The sequence below is a fragment of the Tympanuchus pallidicinctus genome, unplaced genomic scaffold, assembly GCF_026119805.1.
Source record: "Tympanuchus pallidicinctus isolate F22 unplaced genomic scaffold, pur_lepc_1.0 scaffold53, whole genome shotgun sequence".
Classification (NCBI taxonomy): Eukaryota; Metazoa; Chordata; class Aves; order Galliformes; family Phasianidae; genus Tympanuchus; species Tympanuchus pallidicinctus.
This window is the reverse complement of record NW_026294773.1, coordinates 348160-372519: the sequence shown is the minus strand read 5'-3', so window position 1 is coordinate 372519 and position 24360 is coordinate 348160. Positions and strand designations below refer to the sequence as shown.

General features: G+C 44.7%; 1 protein-coding gene across 4 annotated transcripts in view; it reads right to left on the bottom strand.

Annotated features, from left to right (window-relative positions):
• The window catches only part of DIP2B (disco interacting protein 2 homolog B), a 60687-nt gene that overhangs the window by 21977 nt on the left and 14350 nt on the right, over positions 1-24360 (bottom strand). For 2 of the 4 annotated variants that reach the window (XM_052705251.1, XM_052705250.1), the window contains exons 2-7: positions 11463-11534; positions 5675-5815; positions 5083-5208; positions 3638-3850; positions 1241-1384; positions 371-490 (exon numbers count right to left, since the gene is read on the bottom strand). In XM_052705251.1, the coding sequence (XP_052561211.1) occupies positions 371-490; positions 1241-1384; positions 3638-3850; positions 5083-5208; positions 5675-5815; positions 11463-11534 (816 nt within the window). Of the gene's footprint in view, positions 1-370; positions 491-1240; positions 1385-3637; positions 3851-5082; positions 5209-5674; positions 5816-11462; positions 11535-11632; positions 11706-24360 lie in introns of those variants that run through there. The other 2 variants (XM_052705252.1, XM_052705253.1) reach the window with 2 other exon arrangements.

The following is a 24360-nucleotide window of genomic DNA, read 5'->3' as shown; positions in this document are numbered from 1 at the left end:
TGGTACAATAGTGAGGAAGGTACCACAGAAATGGATAAAAGAAAAGCTTAGAAAATAAGGTTGTAATGAAATAACCAGTGAAGACAATTGATTTTGGAAATCGAAGTGGAGAAGCCTAAGCAGAGGAAGAGTCTTTAAGCATTTAAATAGTTTTTGTTAGTACATTTAGTCATTGTAAGAAGTCAGCATGGTGGAGGCCCCACAAAACTCCGCAGTACAGTGTGTTATTTCATTTTTTCTTTTAATCAGACTCTTCAAGAACACAGTGCAAATAGTAAATCTATCCGAGTCAACATCAAAAACAAAGGCATAAATAAGTACAGGACTGCGTGCATCAAAAATGATTCACAAAAACATTGAGTGCTATTACCTTCCACAATTTCTTCAAAGTCGTCCACAAAGAATTCTTTCAGAGGTGGCCTCTTAGGCCTTTTCAAGGTGTTCAACAACTGTTGAATCTTTGTGGAGACTCTGCTACTCACAGGAACACCTGAAGGGAAAGAATTTGTCTAATAAAGTGTGCATCACCTCTATAAATGCACATGACCTACCTTCTTCCACTGCAGGATACTTCTCATGATGTGTCCACTCATTCAACTATTGTTCCATCATTAAAACTTGTGCCAAGCAGGATGACACTAATAAGTGTAATATCAATTATAATTAACCCAGCGGTGAGGAAATGCTAGGAATAAAAACGCGTTCTTAAGGCATTTTTACTCCATTCTGAAGTCTGATCTCCCCGATTTCCTCTGACCAGCTGCACTCAGTGTAAACCATTGGCTACAGATCTGCACCTGCGCACAGCACTGATCAACTGCAGTGGAAGAATCGCCAGCAGAGGAGGGGCACAATGAGACCAGAGACATTAATGCCACCCCTCCACCCAAAGGTTTGTGCCAAACAGCTTACAGTGACTATTATCAGCACCACGAGATCTTAATTAGAGCTTAAAGTTATGCACTTTCATTCATCTTACCTGCCATTCTCAGGACTCCAGGACGATAACTTGAGCTAACAGTTTACCCATGCATTTCTACTGCTTTCTAGAAAAAAAGTCTGCTATTTCTGCCATACTTTTCTCCAGTTCAGTTAAAAGCAGGTGACCACTACAGCACACAACCACTTCTAACTTGTGAAATGCTTAAAGGGGACAAATGTAATCACGTGTTTTGTTCTCCCAACTCAAGCCCTTCCTTAAGGCCACTGTGACACCTGTGTGCTCTGAAAGGTTCCATACCATCGGCAGTGTCCATCAGACTGGACCGATTGGATCCCTTGTGCATGCCCTTCACGATCCCTGAAGGAGGAAGGTCAATTGCTGCTGGGCGCGTGGAGGAAGAGGAGGTAGTTGCTGTGACATCTGGGGGAACTGAGAAATTTTCTAAAAATTAAAAAAAAAAAAAAAAAAAAAAAGGAGATAATTGAGGTGACAATTAAGATATACCTCTTCTTATCAGATGGAAGAAGCAAAACATTAATTACCTGCTGCCAACCAGCTTAAAAATAATTCAATGGGTTGCATTTATAAGGTCTCTTAATAACACTAAACATGTTGCTTCCTAAATATTAAGCAACTCTGGGAAGCATGTTATCTATTCCAGAAAACAGAAAACAAAGGCACAAGATGAGTGGTTTTATCCACATCAGAAAAGCTGCTTGGTAAAATATTTAGATAATTTGTTTTTGGTCACAAACCTTCAAAATCAACCTTATCTCTTGACATTCAGTACTGTTAAAAAATAAAGTTTGAAATCCAAGTGATGTCTGAAATATTCAGAACCCCAGAACAAAATCCTGCATCACCTCTCCTGTAATCTCTCTTACTAGAACTCTACTATGTAATTTTCGTTTTGGCCAGTAAAGCTCTCTAAAACCAAACAAGCAGCAGCCTATTGACTGCAGAACATCAAACAACCACATCAGGCTTACATTTCTTCCAGCTCAGTGGCTGCACAGTGCAAGCCTGCGAGCTGTGAGCTGGGTCTGTCTTTTGCTTTAAGTTGCAAGACACTGTTCTGCTTTCCAGATGAGTTTGTAAGCTTCAAAACTGCAATAACTGCGTATTTCAGTAACTCATCAACTTCTTCAGTAAGCAGTTTTTGCTTACATGGGATTTTTCTTTATACAACACCATAGGCTCAATTATCTGATAGGGCACGAATGTTCTATTCTAGCTTAATAGAAGTAGCAACTGTTGCTTCTGAAGGGGAATAAAAACAAATCTTGAAACTGCACATGAGCTTACAAAGATACAGTCTGAAGGAATTCAGCAAGGCTTCTGCAACCGATTCTCTGCTCCTCTCTCTAAGAAAGAACTGCATACCTTTGGAGATATGGTGGCAACGAATATTTCTCGTGCGCTGAACTTCTAAGCTGTATAAAATCTGAAGGATTCAGATTTTATACAACTTCAAATATTTGCAGGGCTTTTTATCTTTCTCCCCACAGAGCTGCACCAAGTTGTGTATATCAGAATTCCCATTCTTTTGAATTAGGATGAATGTGGCGTCAATGCAGCAAAAAAACCCGATGCTTTCCTGCATAAACTTCTAATTACATCAGACAGCAGTTATTCTATAGATAAAAAGCTAGATTACCTTAATTCATTACAGAAGTTAATGTGGATTTCTGCATTCCCCAACTAAGAAGAGCCTCTGTGCTTCATAAGCAGATTCACTACTTTGACTACATTTTACAGGCAACTCCCCCAGTCTGCCACTTCAGAAGACAACTTGCATTGCAGCAAAGAAACAAACAAATGAAAAACAACACAGGGGAAAACAAAAGAGAAACAAAAATTCCAGCACTTCTAGGCACTGCTTGCCCCAAACCAGTTAAGCAAAAGCAGAGAGCACACAACAAACAGACATTTCCTAAGATGCAGTAGTATCCTTAACAGCAGATAAAGAAACATACACAGAGCAAAAACAAACTGCAATTTCATACAGAAGCATCAGCAGCAAGGAGCACCTCAGAGCCTCAAAAAACTGAGCCTGGGGTATCCAGATCTGTAGGTTTATGCTCCATCTTCTCAACACCACAACGCTGATTATTTCTCAGACTAGTCAGGAAAGATCTACGCTACATCTTACTTCACTGCAGCCATTTTCTCTGAATGACATGCTCCGCTGTTCTCCTATTTGGCTGCTCTGCTGTTTGTGGGGTTCTTTTTCTGTTTGTTTGTTTTTCTCCTGATACAACACAAACAATAAAGCATTCGGAATGTTAAAATATAGCATTTCCCCCACTCAGTAGGCAAAGACACTGCCCATGTCCTGTAAGCAGGGCACAGGTGTCAAATGCTATTTGCACATGGCAGCTCTGTGCACGCAGTACCTTCAACTAGCTGTAAACGTAAGCGATGCTGTGTACAGAACCAAAGTCATGCCCACTGTCAGTGCCCTCATCACACCACAGAACCTCTCCTACTTCAGGAACCTCCTACTCCCCACTTCCCCTTTTTGCCACCAACCCAGTATTCTGAAACTGCTACAGAAGAAAAAAAGTTGTGATCCTATCAAGTTTCACCAGAACTGAACTCTCGTTCCAAATTTCCCTTACGCAATGGACAACTCCAGCTTTATACATACAGTCTGAACTTGAAGCAATTTTTCTGTTCGTACCCATCTCCTACCTATTCGAGTATTGGCAAATACATCAGCTAGTGACCCACTGGTCCCTTTGCCTTCTCCATGGGAAAGTGTAGAGGATGCTGATGAAGATGTGGATGACCCCTGAATAGATCGGTTGATCCAAGACTCAGCATTCTGTAAGCTCTGATGCAATGCAGCAGAAAGAGCAGCTTGACGCCTTAGCGACCCCTCATCCTCGGATGCGGAAGACGTGTCTGTGTGGAAGCAGAAAAGAAACTCCAGCTGCTTAGGGAAAAGCACATTGCACTGAACATGCTCTCCTTGCAAGTCACATATCAATGGCACAGGCACGTAATATGAAGATCTTTTTTCACAGGCTGTGTCAAAAAAAGTTAAATAGGCCAAAACAAAGTTAAAGCAGCAGACATATCCAATGTGAATACATTTACTCCTGGTGTTCTGCCCTCGTTTACTGCATGTAAAAGACACAACACAGGCAAGTATCCTTGTGGGTTCTCCGTGTTTCATTCTGTCTCATTACTTTCCCATTCATATTCTGTTATCAGATGCTGCATTGCCTAACCCTGGTAGTTCTGAAATGGAAAGTGAGGGCTCAGTATCTCTGTCAAAAGTGAAAATTCACGCAACAAAGCAGAATGCAGGCACTGGGAAACAAATGTGCCAAGGCCACATGCAGAAAATGCTTTTGTCTGGTATTTTAAATGGGTCCCTTTCAATGGCAGAAAACAAAACAAAACAAAACAAAAAAAGGGGGAGGGGGAGAAAAACCACAAAAGGAACCACATCCTGCATGTCCATGCAAACAGATACTTTGTTGTCCTAAAGTTGCAAAATAATAATCTACCATGAATAAAACACTCATTACTTGACACATTAAGCTGTCCAGTGCTATGTACAAACACTTACCTGTTCTTCACAGTGATTATCTGCTGGAGGAAAAGTCTGATTCCAGCTGATGCTAAGTGAATGCTAACCTTTATTTGTGTGCTGCCCACAGCTCAGAATTTGCTGCTGTACAGGACAAGCTAGTATAAAGCTGAGACCTGGACAGACATCAGGAAAAGGCACCCCAAAGAAATGAAGATAAAAGGAGGTAAAAGAACAGTTATGAGTGAAGTGGGCTAACAGTGCAGCTTCATGTCAACTCCTAATTATGAGGGCTTTTACTGAAATAGATGCGGGGGAAGCAAAAGAAGCCTCAGTACAGAAGGCCAGCTCAGTTCCTGCCAACCTCAGTTCCTTGATTCTTTAAAAGCTCCCAGAAGAGGACTCATTTTCTCTGTCCCAGGGGCAGCTCCATGAAAACAGCTGCTCAAAAGTAGCAAGAGCCCTACAGGAGTAGCAGCTACCCACAAAGGTGCAGAAGATCTTGTATGTTTTGAAAACTGCAACCTCTTAATTTTGGAAACTGTTACAAATGCATACCTTAACATCCACACAGACAGTCACACTGTGAGAACCTAACCTGGGGGAGTGCAGGCGTCAGCTGGAGACTGAACAAAAGTAGATCGCCTTTTTGTGGGCATGGGGAGGGCCATTTTCTGTTCTTTGTGTTTTGCCAGTGCTGCTTGAACTGCTTCCGTGTGGATATCTGCAAAATGGAAGTTAATGTGCTCAATTTTGCAACAGTAGAGGAGAAAAAACACACAAGGCTTACATATGCTCAACTACTGCTTGCCTTCTACACACATGCAACCCCCATTTTACTGCCCATGCGACTACATATTGCCATCTCATGAGGAGCCCTCCTAGAGTAGATCTGCACAGCAGTCATCAATTCCACAAACAAATTATTGTCGGCCACTTCACCAAACCTGGTTACCAACAGACACGGTTAAAATAGACTTTTCATTCTGCGAACAACTGGTATTGGAGAGCTGCATTCAAGCCAGAAAATCAAGAAGGCAAAGAGTTATCTGTATCTTCTACTCTGCACTTCAGCTGCTACAGTCCCACATGTCTGATGTTCCTTCACAGAGAACCAAGGCAGTGTTTTCGGTCAGGGGACCATTAGCCTTCATTGGCAAGAACCCCAGGTGATGGGGATCTGTCCTTACCAGATCGGTAGCGTTCATCTCTGGCTCCCCCTGAGCGGCCTCGGTGAAATTTGGATGATGAGGAGGAGGGAGCTGGGGCTGGAGCTGCAGATGGAGTGGGTGTCTGAGTTCTGGATTCCTTCTGTAGAGCCGGATCAACCCCTGGGAAGACAGTTCAGAATTAGCAGTGTGATGGGTGGTACGGTTACAGATGCCAGTTTTTAGAGATCATTCTCATTCAGAACACTTTTAGGCACTGCTGTTAAGGGCACGGTGAGGAAAGGGCTCTGACTGATGCACTACAAGTTAAGCTTCAGTTGCAAAAATATATAGAAAAATCCATTCAGAAGCTGCTTGTTAGCCAGCACCGCACTGATCAGCGTGCCTTACTGAAGGAAAACCAGTAATGCACCAGCAGTGGCAAGAGCCTTTGCTGCTCACATAACCAAACCAGTGCAGGGGCAACTTCCAGCATGTGCCAAGAACTGAGTGGCTTCAACACCACAAAAAAATTTGTTTTCCCATGAATACAGTGAATCTGATAAGAAATTACTGCTTTACATAATTCTCCAAGGCACGTCAGTAATGGTTGCTACTGAATTTTAATTTTAGAATCCATGCCTCAGTGGGAATTTCTTGAAGACTAAAACCAAAGGTCACAGAGCTGCAATTACCATGAGGCTGTCACCTGAAGTCACGCAAGAAAAGAGCAATTGTGTCACTAAATATGCACTGCTTCTGAATTCTCACAAACTACCAAAGGATTAGAGAAATGAAGAGGAAACCACAAGTGCTGGGTTCCAATTCCAGTTACACCACTTTCTTAGTGTGCGGTTTTACGTAAACAACTCAAAGCAAGCACCTCCAGTTCAGGGTACTTATAATACCAGCAAATCACACCCAACTTGCTGCAGAAACCTTCAGCCATCTCCTACACCTTCCAACATCCTAAAGAGCAGAATATTTATTTGTTACATTGAAAGCTGTTATTTTTTCAGCATCATTCATCCAAAACTTGAAGCAAGATCAGTAAGCCAAAGCTTTAAAATTGACAGCTTAATATATCCTAAATCCTAATTCATCAGATAGCCTCCTTATAGTTTGCATAGCACCAAGCATGTTAAATTTGCATAGGCACAGACTGCATGTGATCCAAATGAAGTTAATTATCTCTTTGAATACCAAAGGGAGCTCATCTAGGATACAAGCAGCAGTAGAGAACTGCCCCTGATTGGGCCCTACTTATCCTCATCATAAAGGAAAGTTTTATTTTGATCCAAAGACAACACAACTTCACAGACAACAAAGAGAAGCGTCACTTTCTGATATTTCATCACTTACAAAGCTGAGTACCCACTAGATGTCAGCAGCACATTTAGCACTATTTGTAATAAATTACTGAATTCATAGTCAGTTCTTTCTTCTGAGCCTTGCAGAACCACCTTATCCACTCTGCAGGGCACTGCCAGGCAAACACAACACTCCTTCTATGCTGGGATCGCATTTGTCGGTGAGCAGCACTGCACACCAAGCGCCTCGTTTGAACACCTTGAAGCCACTTAACAACTCAGGAGCCCAATAAAGCACGTGAGCACACATCAGGAGCAGTGTGATTAGCTGCAGCAGATCACGTGTGCTTATAAGAAAGCAACACAGGTGAGCTGAGCCCTACAGGTGAGAGGCGACGGCCCACCGCTCCCTTCACAGCAATGCTGCCACAGCTGCAGCTTCTCCTGGCAACGCTGCAAGCTGCAGAGATGAGAGAAGTAATTGGAGGTTTGTTTCTGAAGGATGTGATGGATTTTTAATTGACGTTGGTTTTTTTAGCAGAACTGGATGTTTTCTGATCTGGCAGTTTGCTGAAGGCGGACGATCGGTGATTTTGGCAATTCTTATAATAAAAATATTCTTAGACTAAAAGAATCAGTAAAAGCACCACATATGATCAAGAAGGAGAAACACTCACGTGATCAACAAAGGCAGAAGGGCTCATTCATCTGACAAACTGCAGCAAACCTGTTATTCTGCTGTTCTGCATACAGCTCTGCACAGAGCATTTGTGTGGGATATTCCTTATACCACAACTTTCCAAATAAAAACCGTGTAAATAACAAACACAAAGAGCTGAGGTATGCAAACCCCGAGCAGCACTCCCAGAATCATCCCTGCTCTCTCCCTGTGCTGAGAACTCAACACGCTGTGAAGATTTCAGACACTGAGATGGATCTCAGCACTGCCCCGTGCGAGACATGATGGGAGCAATCACATCTCCCATTGATTTAGTCCTGGAAACGATTTCGAAGATGGACAAATTGCTTTCCAAGAGCCAAGTGCTAAGCTTTATTTGTAACTGTGATATCCCTCAGACTTCAGCAGGAATGATTCCCCATGTGTGGCAGCTGCAAGTCAGATCTTGTAAGAGGGTGAAACTCTTCCAACAGCACTAAGCTGCAGCGCGTGTGCGTGATGTACAGGTTTAGGCAAAGCTGCTCTATCACTGGTTATTACCATTCCACTTCAGCTCCTGCCTGAAATAAGCAGTGCTGAACGAGGGGAAAAAACAAAGGAAAAAAGAGGAAAAATGGAAAGCAGAGTTGCGTCGGGTTATGGGGACAGGACACGCATGGCAGCCACGCGCAAAGCACAGCAGAAACACTTCATTTCCAAAGAAATTAAGGAGTAAAATAACAAAGCTGTAATGTTTCCACCTATCCATGAATAACAAAAATGAACAAAGGAACAAAATAGACATAAACTACAAAAATTCAGAGATCAAACTGTACCAGCTTTGAACGTTATCAGTTTCCCCAGTTTCCAACACCCTTCCCTCATGCACTGGGACACAAAACACACCCAGCTGTGCTCAGCCCTCTGCTCAATACACACTCCATATTCCCTTCTAAACGTAGTCATTTTAAAAAGTTTGTTTCTTTCTTGACGAGAAGAGAAAAAGGGGCAAGATCTCAGAACTCCAGCAGCTAAAAAGAAAGGTCTGACAGTGAGTCAGGGCTAATGAATATAATTTCCTTTACACATTAGCAGAGGAACAGAATTATCTTAAATAGCAAGAAAACGTGCTCTGCCAAAAGTCTCTGTGCAAGGGCTGCTAATTTTGGCACGAGGCACTCCTGCATCCGCACTGATTGAGCTAAAAAGCCCTAAGTGCTTTTCCAGGTTCGCAGCAACTGATCCGGGCAGGAGCTGCTCCCCAAGGCAGAAGTCTGCCTGCAGCCCACAGCAAAGGCTCCTTCCAAGAGGCAGTGAGTAACTGTGCCACCTCCAGGTGCCACAACAGTTCACCCAACAAGCATTTCACAAAGAAACAGCGCTGCGTTACGTCTTTTTGGTTGTCACACATGACTGAGAGTTCCTCCAAAACACCAGCTTTATCCCAGCAAAAGCAATACCTCCCTGCAGCCTCCCATTTAGCTACAGCTAAACTCATTAAGAAAGATACTAACACCAAGGTGACAGCAGGGTGGCATTCGGTTTTGGAGAAGGTTGGTCAGCAGCATGACGTGAAACAAGCAACACTGAAATCTGCTGCATTACTCACCCTGCAGAACCTGGAGCACTGCTCAGAATTCCTCCTCCAAAGCCTTTTTGTGCAGCAGCTGGCAGGAAACAGGAGTAACGACCAGGAATGCTATCTCCATCGCTTCAGTACGTTCCACTTACAAAAATGGATGTTGCACCATCAAAACACATATCTTTAGGTAATCAACACTGTTGCCTTAACTCAAAAATAAGGAGGCAAGTTCCCAGAGGCAATGGGAATGGAGCACAGGTTTAGCAATCAGAATCTCCCAAATTACAATTCTGACATGCCCTGGCATGTCACTCCACCTTCCTTCATCTCCTTTCACATCTACGCAACGGAGACAATACAAGAGCTTTGAGAAGTGCAACGTGCTAAATGCCAGGAGTACATTTTTCTGTTGTTGTTGGGAGCTAAATTAATTTTCCGCTCGTTAAAGGGTGACCTGATTCTGTATCCCTCACGCATGACTTCAACGGCATTTTTACAACTGGAGATTCCCAGACACAGAGGCATCTGGCTACAGGATACATAAAGAGCTGAGGGCTGAGCCAGAGCAGCAGTCAAAACGCGATCTTAATTGCTGTCCTCCTATCAACCCGCGTCTCTTCCTAAACTTTGGCTCATTCTGCAGACTTGCAAAGCACGGCAATTAAAATAGCAGGGCCACAGTCTTGTCTTTTTTTTCTTTTTTTCCCCTCTCCTCTTAATTAAACAAGATTTTATGAAACAAACCAAACGTGCACGAAGTGATGGGTGTGATGGGCACATCCTGCAGGCAGATGAAAAGTAGTTTGAAGAGCTTCAGCCTCCACTGGGCTCCATGAAAGCCAATCTGCCAAGAAGGCACCTGAACATTGGAGAGGAGCTTGGATGGCTCAAGATCTGCTGGTACACACACTGGACTGAGACTGCAAGACGTGCTTGACAAACACCAACTTACAGAGACCATAAAGAGGGGTTAGTCAAGTGCATTAGTTTTGGGTTTCCTTAAATAACAGAAACAGATTTGATACTGAGGTACTGATTGTGCACGCTGAGACCTCAGAGATTCCTATCACATCCGTGGTTCAGGGAGGAGTCTTCACTCAGGGTGCTGCCTGCAACAATCTGAAGGCTAAAAAACAACTTGCGCTTGCCTTGCTGCCTTCAGTCCATCAGAATACACTGCTTTTGTACATAAACCCCCACTGCAGCAGCCAGTCTCACGCAGCAGATACAGCAACAGCTCTTGTTGAATATGCAAACAAAATGCAGCTGGGAAACAGCCGGGATGGAGCAGCCCAGCAACCCAGGCACCAAGCGGTTTGGAGCTGCAGAGTCCAGGTGCTACCACACAACAGCAGAAGAGCTGTTTTGTATTGCTCAAGCATTCGTCTGAACTGCTGCAATTTCCTCAGAAAACCCATACAAACTTTCCCCGGTGGAAGCAGTGCTGATTGTCAATAAATGCACTTTCAGCCTTTGCTTTTTTCTTTTCTTGGCAGTGGCTCAGTCTCAGTAAATTACAGTAACTCCAGTCACGGCTGCCTATCATACCCATTCACTCCCCACACTGCTAAGAGCCAGACGGATTAGTTTTGAATGGTTAAGCATATCAGAAGCACAATTATTTTGGGTAAGCAACCCCATAATAATTACTGGACATATTTTCAGCCTTGTCCTTCAGTTTAAAGCTATGTATCATTATCCTGCTGTGAGTCAGACCTATAGCTGAGGCTCTCTGATCCAAAAGAAACAGATGTAAACAAAGTATGTGAATTCAGCAGTAAAATAAACCAACACAAAACTAAAATGCTGATGTTTCTCTTACAGGGAATTAAGATGGCTGAAAGAAAGGCACAACATGCACCAACTCTGCAGTCAATCTGTTTGTAAATTTTCAAGAATGATTTGTGAGGACCTCACACTTTATGACTGATTCAAAGCCCTGATTTCTCTGCAGACAAGGGAGCAGGAAGTGATTTACGCACAACAGAGGTAACAACAGGGTGCAGATGGCACCCCACAAAGCCCCGACAAACAGCGGAACCGGCAGGAATCCCTGGAGCTCTGGATGAGCCAGGGAACTAAAGGCACTGCCCATGCTTTCCTGGCAGCCATGCAAACTGCACAAGTGTAATTATTAGACAGCTAAGGAAACGCAAATCTAAACAGAATGGCTCAGAGGCGGACAATGAAACGTCAGGGCTGCGCTCCACAGCCATTTCGTGGATCCCTTTCATGTCAAGGCTGTGCAAAAGCATTCCAACAGCCCCAAGAAGCACCTACCTTGTGTTTGAGGGACGTACGGAGCCAGGAGCTTTGCTCTCTTCTTCTCATAACCCTTTTGTGTGATGTCTCCTAAAATCAAGAAGAGAAAGATCACTTAAAACAAACAGAATGCTGAGGATGTGGTTGAGTTTCATTCGCTTTTCTTTTCAGTGATACGAAAGTTTCACCTGAACATGTCAATGCATTCGCCAAAGGAAATCTGAAACCAAATCCATGTGAGTACATTATGATTTCAAAGTCTTTATAGTGCAGTTCCCATAGTTTCCCTTGGGATCACAGATATACACAACGCACTATTTAAATGCAATAATTTGAATCAGAACAGCTATCTAAATCAAATATCAAAGCCATGAAAACCTAAAAAGGAAAACTCAGAGTGCATGAGAATATTGTGTGACCACAAAGCCAACTTGGCTATGGCTGTACAAAGCCATTCCCAAACAACAGGGCAAAGTGCATGTTCAGAGCCTGGTCCTAAAGTAATCAAATTGAGCAAATAAAAGTGAGCCCACTGCAGGAAGGAACATCATTCAGAGCAACTACAGAGTGAGGTAAGGATGAACAGAGCCAACTTCAAGACTACTGCTCTGGAAGCATGTGGTGTGATGCAGAAAATCAGACTTATTTGCATTGGTTTGATATTCAGTGAAAGCAAGCTGCTGTTTGTTTTTTAACTTGTTGATAGCTGTAATTCCATCGTTTGCCTGCTAGCAGAATGATGCAGAAGATAGGAGCTTGAGTTCCACAGAAGCAAAAACTCTAGAGGAGAAGTATTAGTAAACTTTTCCCTTTAAAAAAAAAAAAAACAACAAAACCCTAATCTGTCTGATCCTGGAGATGTACCATCTGGCTGCTGTCTTTTGTTTTAATTTCTCACATTACATCAGAACCACAAGAAAGAAGGAAACCTTGAAGGGATTAAAACAAAAAGCCCTGCAGCATTTCAAGCCTTCTCTTAGCCTGACCCGCACTTATAACCTCATCTCTCTCAGGGCTCAAAGATTGGAAGCGATCAAATACACAGCAATAAGAAAACAGAGTTATTTGGTTGTCCTTACTCAAGCTGAAGTACAGCCCAAATTCGTGTCACAGCAAGAAACAGTGATGGTGAGCAGCAGGCTGCTTTGCCATGAGCCTGATTAGCACAGGGCTGCAGAGCATTAGGCACTGATCAGCAATGGCTGCTGCTCCTCAGCTCAGCTCAGCTGGACAGGAGGGTCACATCAGAAAGGTTTAGGCTGAAAGCCCCCCAGCATGGCTGATGGAGCACAGCTCAGTGGCCGTTCTGGTTATGAAGGTGATTCTGCAGTACTGAAATGCTTGAAGAGGGAACGGAGTGAGCTCCTTTTCCTGGACAGTCAGATCTCCATCATTCAACACCTACGGCAAGGGCTGAAATGGATAAAGGCACTGCTTGGCAGAGGGTGTGCACTTGCACACGCAACTTTATCTCACTTCTCTTTTACTGAGCTTGAGTCAGGCCCCAACAAGTCCAAGCTAATCCAGCAATAGAAAATTAAAATGTCCATGAAGCACTGAAATGCCAAGCAAAGCATTAATTTTAATGCTTGATTGCAATGTACAGCTCAGTCCAATTAATCCAGCTCATAAGAAAGGTATGCTGCTCATGTTAGAAAACTTCACCTTCAGAAAAGCCCCACACAGAGCATGCACCAAAGGGGTAATATTTCCACTGAGCACATAAGCTAGATCTACAAACTGATCCGTGCTTTGCTTCTCTGTTCTGGGAGCTGCTCCAATTCCCTGCACTGCCTCCTTTGGGTGGCCAACAGAGCAGGGGGGGAACAACCACATCAGGAAAAACAAACCTGCATGGGAAGGGGAGGGACTTCCCTTGGAAGCCAACCCACAGATCTGTTTGTAGTCTGTTATTTTGCGATTAATTTCTCCCCAACACTTAATTGGACTCTTGACATTGGTGGTTACACGGTGTATGTAATGAAACGTCTGCCACAGAGAGCTGTTGGAATTACTCAGGAATACCAGGGCACTGCAAACAGATCCCAGTGCTCTGTTTAAGCACTGACAGCATCACATTCTGTTTCACGTACTGGGCAGCAAAGAATTCTTTCCAATCGCTTCTTCCATGCTAATATCCCACCAGCAAAACAAACCCAGCATCACAGGAATGCAAGCCCTATGGGTCACAGACCTGCACTTGGAAATTTGAAATGGAGTTGAAATACTATTGAAGAACACAAGGAAATCCAGGTCAAAACATTCTGTGCAACCTTAACTACCACATGATCACTGTCGCTTGAAAGGATTCTCAGAGCACGAACAAACAGAGAAAAAATTCTCTGCTATTTGGCAAGAGCAGGAAAGAAGCTACAAGGAGTCAAACCCAGGCGAAATCGAGATGAGAAATTCCTGGGACTTCCCTGCAGCATCGCAACTCTGCTCTGCTGAACTTCCACGTACAGCCTGTAAACAAACACAGAAACAAACACACACACAAACCACCAGCAGGATGCAGGCAGCAAGACTCAAGAAAAATAAGGTTGTGTGCAGCTACGGGTGATGGGTATGAGATCATCTTAATAAAGCCAAGGTCTGGTTACCACAACCACAAGAGCTATGGCAGAGCCGACACCACAAGGAAGGAAACAAATGTCCTTCCAAGTGCTGCACAAGTGGAACGAACGCAGTGTGATCTCTCTGGTCCCACACAGGCCACATTTGGTATCAATTCACTGAGACAGAAATCAAAGACCCACCGAGAGAAAATTCTCTTCCATGCTCTCTCCTCTCTGTTGCTCCACAGGAAATGGACATGGCTAGATGGCGGATTTCCTCACAGAAAATCATAAATTACAGCAACAGGAAGAGAACAAAGACAACAGGGCTGCAATCTCCAGAGCCATTCACTCCTGCTCTATAAACCTGGTAAATCTCCATCAACCCCGCTTCCATCAATTCAATGTTTCGTGACATTTGATGCGTTAAATTCTCCCAGATAGCTAACAAACAACCCAAGAAGAATATCCCCTCTCTGCACAGATGCAAAAGCATTAGCAAAGCAAGGAGAGCTGACAATGTAGCGTTAAAACGGTGCCAGCGTTTGTTCATCCCTAGGAAAGAAGTCACAAACAAAACCACTTCAGCTGAGGCATTCCTCTGGCCCTCTCCCAGCTACAACTGTTTCTGCTCAGTTGTGGGCTATATTTATCCATAGTCTAAGCCATGGCCGTGCCTCCACATGCTAAGGAGGCCCTGCTGAGGAAAAGGAATTCTTGTCAAAAGAAAGCAGCGTTTCAGCTTCATTTAAGATTCCCACATCGCAACCTTTCCTGGTGTCTCAAAAGCCAACGCTTCCCCACGCTGCCTTCAGCCCAACTTCAGCAAATCCTATTCACCTCCTCACCCTGAAGGCCTCGGCTCTGGTAAGCTACAGCCATGGGTCACCAGAACGGGCTGAAGCACAGCCACAGCCCCTCCATTGCTGTGACCCATCCCATCAGCCTCGCACACACCGTATTCCCCTCTCACAGCTTCTTCCATCCCAACCGAAGCTCCAGCATGCAGAGGATAACTCATCCCCACGTGAGAAGGTTCTTCCCGTGCTGCCACAGCTCAGTTTTCCTGCTCGTGTGCACAGTGTTTGGTGAACCAGAAACAGGACAGGTTCCTCTATTGCACTGCTTCAGCCATTCCTCCCCTTGCTGCCTATTCCTGTACCGCCCCCCTCCTCCAATGCTTCCTTTCTGACAGTTTCACAAGAAGTTAAAAATATTCTACTTTTCAAGACACAGCAGGTCTTGCAAACACATCAGGGATGCCATTCCTTGGAGTCAGAGTGGGAAATGACTCGATTTATGGCTCACAGAAACAACAAAGTAATGGAGCGGCCGCTTTTCACTGCTTTGAATACCAGGAGAAGGGTCCCGAGTCCATGATGAAATCCAGGATTGTTTGTGATTAAACATATCTCATTTAAGGGAATTCCCTAAGAAAACGCCAAAACGGAGCCTGAGATTCCCTCCTCACAGAGTTCATCCTCATCATATGCATCCAACCCGTGTTTTCCAACTGTTCAGAACTGAGAAGTGAAGCCCTGAGTTCCAGGCTTCCGCAGGGCAGCAGGACGCCCGGCCAGCCCCAACCACCAGCCCAGAGCTGCACCTATATTCAAATCCTGCAACAGAGGAGCTGAAAACTTCAGGAGCCTCACCGCCCTGTGACGCCAGGCTGCTTTTTAGCAATTAGCGCTGATGATCTGCTCTAAAGAGCGGTGCTCAATCAGTGTAAGGTGGTAACACCAGCTAATCCTGCTATGCTCTGACAATGCTCCTCTTTCAACATCCACGCTCCCCTTCCCCCATGGAATGAGAACACTGAATCATTTACTGTCTAACAAAACCATAATTACTCCACTGGAGAAATTAAGGAAAATGATCACGTAGCACACAGCATCTCTCCAACAAAGCCTCCAAACACTCGACTGTATCAAGCAGAAGATTCAAATTCGAAATGAGCGTGTATGCATTTGAAAAAGTGTTTGTATGCTTTTAAAACAACAGCAGAAACACAGTTTGGATGTTTCTAGCAGCTGCTGCTAACAGAGAACCTTGACAATGCTTCCGGTTATGTTCATTAGCTCCAAAATACAGATACCTGCTCTGTTTACTCAACAGCAAACACCGTGACAAAATCATATGAAGAAAGGAAAGAATTACGTTATCACCTCTGCATCTGTACTTCAGGTGTTACTCACACAAGCGCTTCGTGGCTCTGCCTTTTTGCCCTCCTCCCCCCTCGGATCCCTGGGCACACGCCTCAGCCCGCATCCCCTGCAGCTCTATCACTTCTCACTTCCTCTGCACAAATACAAAAATCACTCCGATCGTTTTGGAATCCCTGTCCTCATCCAGAAGCAGACACAAGTGGAGATGCTGAAACCCCAGAAGTGCAGCTGAAAGTCCAGAGTGTTCTGCTGCACGCCACGTCCAGGTAAGGCCTTTCAAGCATCAGGTGGCATGCTTGAGAAATTCAAAATAAGGAAAAGTACACACGTCAGCACTTCGGAGCATCTCAGCTACGGCCCAGGCAGAAAACAGCCATCGAACCAAAACGCACTTCAGGAACACATGCTGTTGCTACTCCTTCATTTATTCTCGAGTTAGAGCTCATCTTCCTTCCACTTGTGGACAACAGGGCACTCCTAGGCGCGCCCTGCCACTGTTTTACCAGGGTTTGATGCTAGGACATTCCCAATCCCAGGCTGCAGCAGCCCAGGAGGCAACACTGGGACCTTTATTCCAAGGCCACGTGTCCAAACAGAGCGAACCTGCCAATCCCAATGCTCTCTGGCCATGAATTCACCAGTAAAACTATGCTTTCAGTTGAGTCAGTCCCCTCGCTTAGTCTCCTTCCAGGTGATGATGCAGATTCAGAGATCCCTTCCCCTTCTGCTGAAGGCATACATCAGGTTTCTTCCTTGAAAACAACACCAAGTTCTGCAAACTACACAGTCTCCCAGAAAAAAAAAGGAAAAAAAAAGGCAATGATTTCTTCGAAAGAAAGCAAGCCTTACTGGATCCATACATCCCCCCAAAAGGAAAACAAACAGAACAGGTTTGTGCCTCGCACTTTAACTGCACCATTCTGTTCCCATTAAGAACATGAACAGGCGGCTGAAAAAAACAGCCAGTCTTACAAAGCTGTGTTTGTTGAGTGGGAGCATTACACTGCCATGGTTCAGCACTCCAAGTTTCACAGACAGATCAGCTCCACATTAATCCATACCCACTACAAGCCTACTTGGCTCCAGCACCTCACAGACTCTGTTCCACACTCTTTTCACCAAACTATTTTAATCTCGGCATTTATTTCTTCCAAGCAGTGCAGCTGAGGATGAGATTTCTGTGGCGTGGTTCGGTGGCAGCTCTGTGCCACTGTGTGCCTTAAGCCCTTTTAATTTGCTGCTGCTGCTGTCTCACCTTTAGACAACAAACACAACTACTTCAGAAACTTCAGTGAAGGATCTCCGTCTTACAACAGCACTGCAGAGCTCCAGATGACCCAGTGTCCTCGTGTCACCCGTCTCGGCCCGTGTATTATGGGCTGTAATCTTAGATGCCATATGTGGTGCATCACCAACCTGGGTGAGCTGAGGACAGAGCTGACTTGCCTTTGTGAGCAGGGGGTGGGCAACGGGAAGGAGGTGGCACCGGATCAGCTCCAGCTAAGAAGCCTTCCCTTTTCCCACAAAAAGAAAAAGACACGTATGGAATCTCAGTGTGACCGCCGCTGAAAACAGCACTGTCCTGAGTTAGCAAAATGAGTTCAGGACGCTGAAAAATACTTGGAAGCTTCCCACTATAAATAAAAAAGCCTCTCAAGTATGAGCTGCGGGGTTGTTGGTTCTTCTCCTTGGAGCAGACACAAGAACATTCCTACACGTTACATGCGCACGGTTTTCACAGCGTCAACGTGACCCCAGCGCTGTGGGCTTCGGTTCTTCCAAGGAGCTCCCCAGGTAAGTTGCTCAAATGAGCATGCAGCCAAACTAAGCCCTGCTTCTCATTCGTCCGTACGCAAGAACTGCAAGGCAGAGATGCTTTCATTAGCTCAGACCTGTAGCAAAAGGATGTGTGATACACATGTGAATCAGCAACTGATGCACGGCCAACATCTTTACAACAGGTAAGTACAAACTCAAGGCCTTTAAACACAGCACTAAATCCTGTGAGCCCTATTAAAACTTGCTTGGTTCATAGCCTCTAACAAATATCTGCAAAATACAGTTACTGAGGTCCGTTTTAATACTAGCTATTACGTTGCAAAGTGCAGCCATATAAATTTTACATGTTACCAGTAAAGCCAGCACACGCACACAAATAGCTTAATCCCATAAACAAGTAATAAATCTTGCATCTAACCCCATCCTGGGGAAAAAAATAACAATCTTTTCAATAACTGCAGCATGTCACGGGGGGAAAATGCAATTTCCCTTCTGAGTCTCACACATGGCAGTAAACTACAGCTTTGTCACAAGTACCATTTCACAACAATCTGTTCAAGTGAATTGCTTTCACCTATTCTGAACACAAAGTCCATCAGCAGAATTTGGGCTCCGGTGTTTGTTATTACATTTGTACTGCTCCTAGTGCTCCAAAACACTGCATTTAAACAAGGAGAAGCAGCAAGCACCACGTGCATGCATCTCTGAACTCACCATGCTCACAGTTACTTTACTGAGTAAAGAGCTGAGTAAAACAACTCACGATGCATTTTCCAACCCCAATGAAGCAGATCAGCCATGAGAAGGCAGAACACTCTTCTGACTAACCTGCTGATCACAGACCCCAGCAGAAATTCACATTTTTTTAACCCTTGCACAGCCCTGGCCCTCCACCACCAGACTGAAAACAAAAGTCTCCCAGGAAATGACTAAACTCTGCGCAAGAGCAGCAGCCCTGTGATTCAGCAGTTATTCACTGGGTGCATCATGGTCTTCCTGAAGGCAGAAACTGAGCTCCGACAACAGTGAGCTTTGATAACCTTCTCTTAGGAGTGGTCCATCCAGCCCAACTAGAAAAGCTCACAAACTCTTCACCTATCCAAAACAGCACACTTTCTCCACAAGACAGGTTAGCATGGAAGGAATTTCCAAATCAAGCCTGTTTTCAACACACCAATACATGCAAGCATCCAAAGAGAACTCCTTATCTTGCTTCAAAATAATTAAGACTCATCTGGAAAGCCAATGAAACCAAACAGCTCCCAGCCTCAGGGGCTGCAGATCCTTCTTCATGGGGGTGTTTCCTCCTCTGCTCTCACACACAGAATCCTGACTTATTTCAGCAGCAGATGTGGCCACATCGAAACAGGGTGCCCAGGGAAGTGTGGCTGCCCCATCCCTGGAGGTGCTCAGGACCACAGATGGAGTCCTGGCAGCTGATGGAGGGGTGGGACAGCCCAGGGCAGATGTGGGGCTGGAGGGGGCTGGAGGTCCTTCCAACCCAACCATCCTGTGGTTCTGTGATCTTTAAGGACACTTCCAATGCAAGCCATTCTATCATCCAATGGTCCAGTGACCTTTAAACACTCTTCTAACTCAACTCAGTCCCAGCCCATTCGATGGTTCTGCGATCTTTAAGGACCCTTTCAATCACAGCCATCCTATGGTTCTATGAAAACCACCTATTTTCACAGTGGACTCACCTGGGATAAGATTAAAATTGAAGTTTTACTTCTCCTGCAACACCCATCCCTTACCCTTTCAAGGCATACACATGGCAATACCTAATAATGCTCCTGAAGTAGGCTTTGATTTCTCTAACAAAAGCCAACTGCCACAGGTAACCCCGCTCCAGGTCTGACAACACCAACACCTTTGCAAGCCATCTGGAAAAGCAGTTTGGAGATGCAACCTGTTCCAGGCCATCTGTACCTCAGGTTACCCTCGTAATTAAATGCTAGATTCTTGAATGCCATGTCAGAACGGGAAAAGAAAGAAGTTAAGAGCAATTACTCCGCTATCTATTGATCAAACAGTGCTTCTCAACACAAAGTATTCAGGTATGGAAATGCAACTCTCATCTTTGAAACACAGTGTTAGCAGAGCAAGCTAGCATGCAGGCTGGCACGTCACACTGCAGTAGGGCACAATAATTATGTATTTCCAGATGGGAAAATGCTATTGCAAGTAACCGGATGAGCTCGATGATCATACATGTTAGAACACAGAAAGATATCTCAGTGACTAGCATCAGCACTTCAAAGGAGGACAAACCCCCAAACAAAGAATCTCAACAATGGGAATGAATTCAGCAAAACTAAAGAGATGAGACTTCTGTCACGATGTTCTCCCATGTGCCCCCTATCTTGATTCCCTCGAGGCAGTGGCACCAGGCGTGTGTTCATGAGGATGGCACTCCCACTCCACAGAAAAGGGCAGCTGAGGAAGTGATGGCTGCTGAAGACAGCAAAATGCTCTGTTTTTCCCAAACATTCAAATCTGAAACACACACACAGTCATTTTACAGCATTAACAAGTGCTTTCTCTCACATTGTTGGTATTCAACACTATTAGTCACAGCAGTAGGATCCCACTACTTAACATCAAAGCAACAAAATTATTAATTTTTATCCAGCCTCAAATTATGGTGCAACACCAGTCATTTCACTTTCAGAAACTCCCACCAAGTTCCAAAAGCATATTTGACAAAGAGATAGGAGGCACAGTCAGCGAACAGCTAATAAACAAATCACTCTTAGTTTTGCTTTTTCACTTCTTTTAAGCCTGCCTAGTGGGAATCCAGGCAAAGACATCAACAGTCATCTGTGCTTTGCCAAATATCCTTAAGCCTGCTTTGCACATGGACATTCAGAATAACCCCATCAGAAACAGAGTCCCAGGAAAGCAGAGCTGTGCTCCAGCTGACAGCACGCCGTGCCAGGACTGCTGCTCTGTGCAGGGACGAGGCCGCCTGCGCCGCGCTGAAGAGTGCTCCCTATTCAAGTTGGCTGCAAGCATGGGAAACCCAACCCAAAGAACAGAAGAAAATGCATTGGGCAGCATGGCACAGCAGCGGGCCTCAGCCCTGCGCTCAGTGCGGGCAGTGTTAAGCTTTCAGCTCTGTTTACATCAGCAAGCCTGGCTTCATGAGGAATTTCACTGCTAAGGAAACCATGTTGGCATGTCACCAGCGAGCCTAAGAAAACCCATTATACTGTCAGCTGCAATGCTCTTTACAAGAAAGATCATGCAAGGAGCAACTTCTGTTCGGGCTCTTTTGGCGTGTGAGGAGTCAAAGCGTCTGCCTCAGAAGCACTTTGTTCAGATGCTGGATAGCAGGATGTGGAAAGATCCTCCCGATGTGAGCGCCTTTAAGCAGCGTGGAAGATCCCAGTCCTGGGCAGCGCGGGGTCCTGCAGCACACAGCACACGCAGCGCGCTCCGGCTCAGCCCAGGAGCTGAGAACCTCCAGAAGTTTTATAGCAATGCTACTGAATGTAAATACTTCACTGGGAATTAAGCAGTGCTCCCAGCATACCGATTGCTCCTGTCTGATTCTGCACACAAATAAAAACTGCATTCAATTTTTGGTACAAAATACCCAAGTAGAAAAAAAACAAACATGTTATTATCGTAAGGGAAGGAATAGCCCAGCTCAATTTGCTGGCCTTGTAATGCAGGATGCTGCAACACTCAGACCAATTACAACATGTATTTCTGTTGCTCCAAAATGACAGGAGCACACCGGCTGTGTTTTTCATGCCTTGCACCAGAACGACACCGCTGTCACAGTGTATTTTCACAAAACTGAAGGCAAATACTCTTTCTGCAACACCAGTGGACCCTGAACCCAAACAAACAGGCTTAGAAGCAAGGAAGATCCCATTCAACAAGCTATCTTCAGAATCACAATCCCTGCTCACAGCACATTTCCCTACCGGGGCCTCTTTAAGGGTGCAGCATCTCCTTTTCCAATTTCAATAAACTGAATTCTCAAATGTCTTTCTTACAGAGGGAAGGAAGTATGGAGAAATCAGTAAGATTATTTAAGAGCATGCAGTCAGCAACTTGCCAAAAAAGGAAAGGAACACAAACAAAATGAATGAAAGAGCACGCAGAAAAGATACTGCAGTCAATGACGTGGTTTTAGACAAAATTTTTGATAGAAAATTATTTTACTGTAAAGAATTCCTGTATTTATATTCCCAAATATTATGTGTTTATCACCAACGTGTCACTGTGGCCTCGTTAAAAAGTCATTCCTGAGACTGCAGTTTCCAACCAAACATTCACGTAAGGAAAATTCACAGGAGAAAACTTCCAGCTTGCTGATTTCTCATTAGTGAAAAATAAAGGAGGAGATGACAACGAAGTAATCACGAAACAAATGACTCCAAACCACCTTGTGTGAGGTTCTCAGTGAGCAGGGAATAGAGGCACTCCATCAAACAAGGAACAGAGGATAACACAGAGCTTTGGACAATCACTGCTTTGTTCGCACAACAAATAATTAAAGCCTCCCCAGCAGCCCCATAGCGAGGCTGAGAAAACATCTCATCTGAATTCCTCCCGGCTCTACCTACGCCACCAGAGTTCCTCGGAAGGCAGAGTCACTCAGGACTGGCAGCACTCAGCTCCTCTCGGGAAGGGATGCTTCTCACAGCAGCACTGGGGAGGATCCACGACCTTCCTGCTGGAGGAGCAAAGCTATCACCACGAGACTCACCAGCACGCAATCATCTCACCGAGCAAAGAGCAAATTGGGCAGCTTCCAACCGCACGGCCTCCACTTTAGGGGACTGCAAAAAACAGGGACCGGCCCCAGCACAATATATATGACACTTGTAATATTAATGAGTCGGCCTTGAACTACACACAGGAGCTGAATATCAATGGAAAGGGAAGCGTGTTTTACACCTGGCACCCAGCGCATCACAGCAGAAAGGCAACACTGCTTGGCTGGATAAGCAAACACCTCAACACAACTGCTCTCCAAACTGCTCTGATGCTCCTGCACCCTCTTCCCACGAAGGCCAGATATTTGATACAGTGGAAATACACTCATTGAGATTTATTTGTAATAAAATGGGAAGAAAAACAAACACATTCTCCTGGAAATGACACAGCTTTTGGTAGGTAAATTAAAGCTCCTGTTAGTAAATTCGGTGTTAAAGAATCAAAGGACAGCGCTAGCTATAAACAAATACTTTGAACAACAGATCCACTGATCCAGCCAACTGGGAAGAAACATGAGCTGGTAAACAAAAGCGTGCTCTGCAGAAACCAGAATGCTGACTGCTTTCCCTTCGTTGTTTGCAGCCTGAACCACCAGCAGCAGATCGCAGGATGCTCAGAGTGGGGCTCAGTCATGGCTCTGGGTGCTGTCAGCTCTAATGCACAAAGCCCTCTGCAGCTCTGATGAAGAACTTAATGAGCACGATGCAAAAACCACCACGAGCTTCTGTACCACAGGTAGCTGCAAAGAGTGGGGAAAAATAATAAAGATCAATCTCTAAACTGCTTCCATGTGTTTCCCAGGACAAATCGTCTCCTGCCCCGAAAGGAAACCAACCCGAACGAGCCCTGCTCTCACATCCTGTGCTCCTCGTGTGAAGAAAATATCTTGAATTTGAAAGACAAAAGTCAATCTCTAAGAACAGGTAGAAATGTCATAGTGTATTTGTGCTAACAAGGTTCAGTCTGTCCACAAGCAAAATGTATCATTAAAATGCTGGGTAAAAAATGTGTAAATAAGTGCATCTCAGCAAAAGCCAAGTGCTTCCTTGTCACCCAACACAGCCTGCTTTCATGAAAGCAATGCAGGCTCAATTTGAATGCAGAGCTGCTGGGAAGGCACCACACTGCACAGGGACTGTTGCTCACCTGTGGTTTTCTCTTGCAGAGCCATTGCAGATCAGCCCTCATGGCAAGGAGGAGTTATGGCTGGGATGTGAGCAGTACCTGCTTGGCTGGGCTCGAGCTGCAGGGAAGGGAGAAGTGCCGGATCTGTTCTGTGGCTGCTTATGGCAGAGCTACTTACAGAACAGGACAAACTTCTTGCAACTTTTTTTCAAGTCATAAATCGAAATGAATAAAACCACATTCCATATTGTAAGTTCATCAGAGCGCTCTCTCAAGTCGTCCTCACATACAACCACCACAGGGAAGAAAGCCTAAATCTGCTAAAAGCTTTAAAAAGCCTTAAATTAAATATTAATATTCTGAAAGGGATGAAGCAGCACAAAAACACAAGGCTCCTCACCACTCCAGTTCTGCAGAGCCCAGAGCTAGAGATGAAAGGTTTCTTGCAAACAGGGATGCACTTCTTTTTTCCCAAATTTTATTTAAAACATGCTAGATGGGATTATGCACTAAAAAAAAAACAAAACACCAAAAAAACAAGCTACAGCT